Genomic DNA, 8,312 nt, shown 5'->3' with positions numbered 1-8,312 from the left:
TCATCAACTCATCGCCTCCTTTCGCCACGCCGATTCCTTAAATGCCTTTGACTCCTTTGCCCGTCTTTTCCTCCCTTTGCCTCCCCCTCGCGTCTTTCTTTTTGCTTCCCGTGAAGGAAGCGGTCGGGCGGTGGTGAAGGCCGCAGACGGGACGTCCTGCTTCGAGAGAGGGGGGCACACGGGACGCCGCACGAGACACAACAAAATCACATTCTTTGTCATTCTGTATTATTAGAATTGATACTGGGCATGCGTTACATGCCATTGATATTATATACATATAGCAAACTTCAGGATTTTGTGTTGTTTCATTTACTGTAGTAATATGAATACATACAAATTATTCTGACCTTGAATATTGTTATGTGTGTTAAAAAAAAAAGGATAGAACAGAACAGGACAGGAGGGGAAGAGAGAAGGACTACACACAATCAGAGGCGGCGGAAAGGGGGAGGGCACATGCCACCTTACTTTTTACCCTATGTGCCCCTTTTGTACCCTATATGCAGTAAAAAGTGCCATCGGAGCGACCAAAAGTGCCCCCGAAATATATTGTGCCCCCCTCCTTAAACAATTGCCGTGCCTTTTTGGCCCACACAATAATTTGAGCGTTAATATATGATCAGCTTTCCCTCCCCCCTGTGTCGACGATTGTTTTTGGAGGGGAAAAAAGTGCCCTCGGAATGGCAAAAAGCGCCTCAAATGTACAGTGCGCCCCCCCCGCCCCCCCGCCCCCCACCATCCACACACACACACACACACACATACACACATTTCAGTCTTTCCGCTGCCGCAGGGGCAGAATTATTACTAACACACAAAAGATTGTCGTGATGTGTTGACCCCACACAAGTGTGCTAACTTCGTTAGTGCATGAGTTTCTTTGTGTGTGTGTGTGTGTGTGTGTCCATATGTGTGCATGTGTGTGTGTCCATGTGTTTTAGAAATGTGTGCGTGTAATCGAATCCGATTGTCTGACATCTGACCAGCCTGGATGCACACCAGCTAAACCAACCTTATGACATGATCATATTTGAATAAATGAAAAAAATATACACATATATCAATATAGTCTATCTCTGTCATATACATCACAAATTTCATTTTTATATGCGATGGCTGACGTCTTTTGTTTGCTGCAACCTCAAGTGTTGGCTGACATCTGATATTGTCGACCCCCCCAAAGCCCAGCAGCCTCCCCGCAGCCCTTTTCGACTCTTCTCAAATAAACAAACATTTAGCCCAGCCAGGGGTCAAAGGTGAAGCCTTCGCTCAATGCTACGTTACAAGCAGGCGTCGCACACTAACAAAGAGCTAACGTGATCACGTTCACATCTGGGAAACGAGGCATAATAAACAAAAATTTATGTCACATGGAGTTAGTAAGTTTATTGTCATGCCTTTATGAAGCAAGTTTGTAGTCACACGATTTGATTAAATGTGCTTATTACCACTTGACATTATTAAATGTGCTCAAGACATTATTGAATCTGTTCATTGTCCAATGACATTAAATGCAGTTATACCCACATAACATGAAATAAAATGTTGTCACGTGACACGGATTGATTGTAAGTTGAAATTTAAAAAGAGCGTTGGTGTTTAGGGAGACTTCTGTGCATCATTGCCATGGGAAAAGAAAAATAAAGTCATCATTTGTGTGTGTTTGGCCTTCATAGTTTCTTCCTGTCATTGTGAGTCTTCCTGAGCACACCAACACACACACACACGTCAGCACTCATGTTTCACTCTGTGTGTGTACTAGTAGTAATAGAAGGAGACCTGCTTGGAAAACAATGTCAAAAGTGTACATTGTTTAAACTTTCTCCCATTTCTTTCTTTAATCTTTGGGTCACTTTTCTACCCTCTAGTGGACAACCGGTGTTAAGACGTGTTTTTTGTCCCTTTGTCATTTGGTTATGTCTATTAAGCTTTTTTCTTTTTACATTAAATATTATCAACAAACATTTTAATTTGATCACATTTATTACAAAACTGTACACCGTGCAACACTTTCATACTCATGACAGCAAAGTCATCGTGGTAAACATCCATCATTTTTCCATCATTTATTCACTAAAGGAATTCCACAAAGGTCAATAATGAAGAACAAGCAAAAAAGTAAAGGCCATTATGATTTTAAAACATCTGTAACAAATAAAAACACACATGAATGCTCTCTATAGTTAATATATATGGGGAAAAAACAAAGAATCATCTCTGAAGTAAAAAAACATGCATTATTATTTCTTTTAAAATATGACTTGAGCGTCATGTGTTGATCCAGTAGAAGTGAGCGCTGCATACGTTTTTTCTGAGTGGAGAGACAGCGCCACCTTGAGGCAGCCCAGCTCCTCACCATCGCCGTCGCCCAGGACCCCCTGAAGACGATACTCTCCATTACTGAGCCACGACGGGACGTCAATGAAGGGCAGGAAGAAGTCCGACTGAGGCAGCACGTACGAGCCCTCAAAACCATAAATACAACAATATATAATTAACACAGAGTCATTGTTTACATTTTTTTTTCTGATATGTTACAGACTCCGGTTTCCGCCCACATCCCAAAAACATGCATGGTAGGTTGATTGAAGACTCTAAATTGCCCGTAGGAGTGAATGTGAGTGCAAATGTTTGTTTGTTTGTATGTACCCTGCGATTGGCTGGCAACCAGTTCAGGGTGTACCCCGCCTCTCGCCCAAAGATAGCTGGGATAGGCTCCAGCACGCCCGCAACTCTAGTGAGGATAAGCGACAGAAAATGGATGGATGGATATGTTGCAGACCAAACGAGTTAACTGAATCATGATCAATTTGTGGAAAAATTGATCGTCAGTTTAATCTATCTTGAAAATAATTGTTTTCTGCAGCTGTAGTATGAATAAACTGTAAGTGACATGTAGTTGAACTCGAAGCAGAACTCAGAAGTCTACGGTAAATCAAACTAGTAGCCCTTTCTTCGCATTAATCAGGAGCCAAGAAGAAGCTCTCAATTTCCAAAATGTTGGTGAGTAGGTTACTCCCTCTTGTCTGATATTGCTTAATTTTTATTTGTTTTTTCATCATTAAACAATACCAAATAAACAACAATGACTTAATAAACACTAATAAAAAAAAAAAAGATTTTCCAATAAACTAATGCAAAATAAATGTTTTATCAAATTATTCGACTAATCGATGGTATGGTCGATAGAATAATCGATTCTAAAAGTATTGGATAGTGACAGGCCTATAACTGACTCCCCTGTGCTAATGTTATCTCTCAAGCTAATGCTATTCCAGTTCTTCTTTAGTCTAACACGTCGACCAACATTAAAACTGCATGCAAAGTATTACAAACTAGAAGGTGCAATTCCTGGAGAAATTGCGTGTGAATGCTGCAATGCGCTTGAATGAGCCGAACACGTAGAAGTAGGAACGGTGCGAATCGGTTGAGAAATAAGGAAACTGTAGCTGAAAATGTAGAATTTGTCTTATTGTGGCTAAAATGGGGGTATTTTAGTGTTGCACAGTGCAGAATGTGGGTAATGTGGGGAATGTGGAAAACATGTAGTAAGTGGAATGGTTTGAATTGGTGATGAAATGTGGAAGCAGGGGGGAAGAAGGCAGAATAGAGTGGAATGGGGGAGAATGTGGGTGTTTTAACAGTAAAATGTGGGTGAAAAATGTGGAATGTGGGTAATATGGGAATGTGGGGAATACTGGAATGTGTGTTGAAGAAGTTGAGAATGATGTGAAAGTATTTTGTTTAAAGTGTATTTGGGAATGAATGGGAATTTTTTGGGGTGTAAAATGTGGAATTGTGGGTAATGCGGAAATGTTGCGGCTTAGATGAGTAATAGCACGCGTCGCATGAATTTTTCGAGCACGTCGAAGTTGGAACGGAGTGAATCGGATGTAAAATGGCGAAGGAGAAGCCCGTCAAAAAACGCGGCGGAATAATAAAAAAGATTAAAATAAAGGTAGAATAACATGTGTGTGAATGCTTGAGCATTCACACAATCAAGTCACTTGGCTGTGACGATCGTGTGCTAATGCTAATGCTGCTACAGTACAGTCGCCTACTAATCCAGTTGTATGTAAGTGTGTTTCAATTCATATTATGGAGTGCAGCGCCACTCACAGGTTTAAAGGGGCAGCGACAGGGCAGTCCGTAGGTGTGCAGCGGTTCCGGGCAGTCTTGTCCAGGCGGGATCAGCTGGTTCAAAAGGTCGCAAGCGTCGGGATAGTGACAACTTCCCAGCTCGTCTAAACACGGAATCTTCACCCAAAAGCCGGCCACCTCCTTCTCCACAGTGACGTTCACCTGACACGATAACATTTCAGAAAACTCTGGTCATTTACTGACATGTTCCTTGTTAAAGTCACATCTGAAGACTTTTAACATTCTATATTGACATCGTAAAACAAAGCGGTGGTCATTGACTGATTGTTACCGTGACATTAACTCCTGCGCAGATGACAACACGACCTCAAAGTAGGGCTTCGAACCAGCGTTAGTTTCAAATTACCATTACAAACTAGGGATACAGTTTCCAATGACTGTGAACAATCCTAGGTTAGGATTTCAAGTCTAGATTCGGGATTCAAAGTAGGGTTTTAAATTAATGTTGCAAGCCAGGGTTAGCGTTTCAAACAAGGGCTTGGGTATCAAATTACAGGTTAAGGTTTCAAAGTAGGGTTTCAATAAAGGCTCATGGTTTCAAACGAGGGTTCGGGTTTCAAATTAGTTTCAAGCCAGGGTTAGGCATTCAAAGTAGGGTTTCAAGCTAGAGTTTTGTAAAGCGGCCCTGGGTTCCATGAAAGGCGCTACATAAATCTAATCATTATTAATTCTAAGCGTTAGGATTACAAAGTAAGCCTCACACTGGGTTAGGGTTTCAAAGTAGAGATTCAAGCCAGGGTTAGGGTTCCAAGTCAAGATTTGGGTGTCAAAGTAGGAAGAAGGAACTCGAAGAAAGGTTAGGTATTCAAATTAACGTTCCAAGCCTACGTAAGGGTTTCAAACTAGTGTTAGAGTTTCAAAGTAAGGTGTTAAACCAAGGTTAGGGTTTAAAACAACGGCTTTAAAGTATCATTGTAGAATGAAAGTACTGGTGGGTTGACATAACTCCCCGAGGGAACTAAGGGCTGTTAACGTGTTCCACAAGGTTTTGGTGTACCGGACTACTACCGGTTGACTCACTATACGTGTTTTCTTTCAAATGCGTTCTTTTACCCGACATTTTTTAAAATATATTTTTTATCTTTATTTTTTTAACTTGGGAGATGTGCTTAGTTAAGTGTCAGTACAATAAATAAATCTGCCGTCTGGTAAACTAAGACGTTAAATCAAATGTCGTCAATGGACGCAGGAGCAAGAGATTTTATATGATACGGATTGCGGCGCCCACAAGTGCATTATGAGTTACATTATTCATTATATTGGAATGAAAGAACACCTTTTTTCACAACCCGACCTTTAGATAAAGTGAAAGAATTGTTTTCATTTTCATTATACAAATGTAAAATGCACCCTATCGACTTTCGACAAATTTTGGAGGGGGGAATAAACATTATACATGAGAAATTATAGTATTTGATTAATCATTGCAGCCCTGATTAAAACTAGCACTGGCTTTAACCTTTTTCACAAATGAGCTGAACTGACAACCCAAAGAGCCAGACGCTCTTGCCAGCAGCAGTAGCACTACTGTCAGTGTCAGCAGACAAGAATGCAGTAGAGAAGAAGTCGATAGTGACACGAGTGACACTTTCTCATCACGTTAGTATTAAACCGGTCGAAAAAGTAAACAAAATTGATTTCATTGTTGATTGGTGGTCTTATCAATTACAGTAGAGGAATTGAGATGATTCACTTGTTAGATGATAATCACCAAGAATAATTTTTAGGACTTTATCTAGCTCAGGAAATTGAATTTTCCCTGATTCCCACTTTTTAGTTGGAAAACAATCATATTGAAAATCTTTGCAGTGCGCGGATGTGGAGGGCCCCGTGACCGGGTTTGCCTCGTTTGTACAGCCCTGACATTCAGAGGTGCACGGAGCTCCACGGACGTGGAGCCCGACGCGGACGCCGTCAGGTCTCCGGGGATGCTGATGGGGTCAGGCGACAAGCTGAGGGTCTTCAGCACCGCCGCCGCGTCCGGCTTGCCGCAGTTCTCCCACGCAAAGCCAGAAATCTGCACACGCAACGTTAAAAGATTAAATACACGCACTGGACACTTAATTAGGTACATTACCCAATGATAATCAATGTTTAAAAAAAAAACTACGCGAAAAGATAAGGCTAACTTTTTATTAAAGTAAAAACAGTTTAGTTTTGAAACATTTACTATGTTTACATGATGGCTGTAAAAAAAAAAAAATAAAAATAAAAAAGTAAACATTTCATTGTATCTTTTGAGTCCTCGTCACCTTGACTTTGTTGAGTCTCTTCCAGCCGTGCTGCCTTTCGGTTAAAACTACAACTCCCAGCATGCTCAACGTGACGGCAAACATCACAATGGGCTTCATGTTTGCTTCTCTACGGCGGAAAAACGACACACACAAAAAAGAGCAGACAAGAAGAAAGAAGGGCGGCTGATGGAGTCAACAAGCCAAGCACTCAATTCGACTGGTCCGCAGCGACTGGTTGTTTGCTGTACTTCCGCGTCTGACGTTAGCTCGCAGGGGCGCGTCCCATGACTTGTCACGTGACGTATGACGTCACCGGAAACGTTTGTTCAATGGTTTCACGCACGCGTTTTGACGTTTTGTTTTTAAATATCGCTTAAATGCCAATTACATACGTCCTTTAAAAGTCGCTAGAGAAGTCGGAGAAGCCGAAATAAAAATGTAAAAGATGTGACTTTATTCTCATTACGTTGTGACTTTTTCCTCGTTTTTTAAAATTACAGTGTATTTAATTCAAACGTGGTGTCATAGTAGGTCATAAATAGTTTGTATTTTACCCCCCCCCCCCCCCCCACGTTGATCTATATTTTCTTTTTCACTGTGACCAACACCTATTTTCATTACCATTACAATGTCCTTCTATGTCCACTAGAGAGCACCAATGTACTACCGTGCAGACTTTCAAGCCCGAGATGTTCACGTTGGTCATTTCAGGAAATGTTCATTGATCTTTATTTGGTGATGAATGCACACGAAATTAAGCCACAGCAAAAAAGATGCGACATCAAATATGATCTCATAATATTTGCTTTCTTTTTTGTAAAATAGACGACACACATTGTAGTTTGCATTGCAATTTATTTCAAGTGATGGTTACATGAAAATTCAGATTTAAAAAAAACTATCACACCATATATTGATGTATATATTACACACACACACAACATCATGTTAATGTTAAAAATGAAATTGCAGGAGGCCTCGATATATGCATAAGAGGCTCTCGTCATCCCTAAAACTTTGCAGCACAATAAAATCACCTTATCATCACAAGTCATTTAGTGTATGACATCAAGTTATATCAAACCAAACAAAATCAAAGTGAGGGGATGTTTAGCTCCCGGCATGTTGTCCTGTATGAAGGCGTCACTTCTTTGATTGACCTTGACTGGAAGGTTTGCGGTGAGGAGAGGTCGCCAAATTAGGGTTCCAAACAAGCGTTAGGGCTACACACAATGGTTAGTGTATCAAGTTAGGGTGAAAAGTCTGGGTGTAGGGTTTGAAACAAGGGTTAGGGTTCCAGATTAGGGTTCGAGCCTGGGTTTAGGATTTTAAACAAATGTTTAGGGTTTCAAACAACGGGGAGGGTTTCAAGGTAGGTAAACAAAGGTTAGGCTTTCAAATTGGGTTTCCGTGAGTAATTCACACCATCCCTAAAAAGGTTTGTAATTACCTATAAATGTCACAAGATGACGCCAAAGCACTAGTTCTATGTTAGACAGGGATTATGCTGTAGAAAATGGATGGATGGATATTAACTTTTCTGGAAGGTGTACCTCATAAAGTGGTCAGTGAGCACATGGTATTGAATGCACATTTTGAAACTTTTGCTTCTTTGTTTTGCTTTTTTCAGGGGATAACATAATATAGCAGCATATTGTAGCGTATCATACAAACCCCAATTCCAATGAATTTGGGACATTCTGTAAACCGCAAATAAAAAAAGAACAGAAAGAATTCCACCTTGAAACCTTCAACAATTCGTGTTTCCCAAACACTTATTGAGTGTTGTTAAAAGTAAAGGGGAGGTAACATAGTGGTAAACATAACCCATCCCAGCTTTTTGAAATCTATTGCAGCCATCAAATTAAAAATAAATGAATATTTGCAACAACAAAAAAGATAATCAGTTTGGAT

General features: G+C 40.5%; 1 protein-coding gene across 1 annotated transcript; it reads right to left on the bottom strand.

Annotated features, from left to right (window-relative positions):
• Positions 1-2,054: 2,054 nt before the first annotated feature.
• On the bottom strand, positions 2,055-6,678 carry gm2a (ganglioside GM2 activator). The gene is made up of 4 exons (XM_061788249.1): positions 6,417-6,678; positions 6,029-6,181; positions 4,123-4,305; positions 2,055-2,468 (listed from the first exon to the last, which is right to left on the bottom strand). Exons 1-4 carry the CDS (start codon positions 6,513-6,515, stop codon positions 2,253-2,255), a joined length of 651 nt encoding a protein of 216 aa, XP_061644233.1. The 5' UTR covers positions 6,516-6,678; the 3' UTR covers positions 2,055-2,252.
• Between the last annotated feature and the right edge of the window lie 1,634 nt (positions 6,679-8,312).

Source organism: Phyllopteryx taeniolatus, chromosome 10, assembly GCF_024500385.1.
Source record: "Phyllopteryx taeniolatus isolate TA_2022b chromosome 10, UOR_Ptae_1.2, whole genome shotgun sequence".
NCBI classification, from domain to species: Eukaryota; Metazoa; Chordata; class Actinopteri; order Syngnathiformes; family Syngnathidae; genus Phyllopteryx; species Phyllopteryx taeniolatus.
Note: the sequence above shows the minus strand (reverse complement) of the source record. Positions and strands in the feature narration are given on the sequence as shown.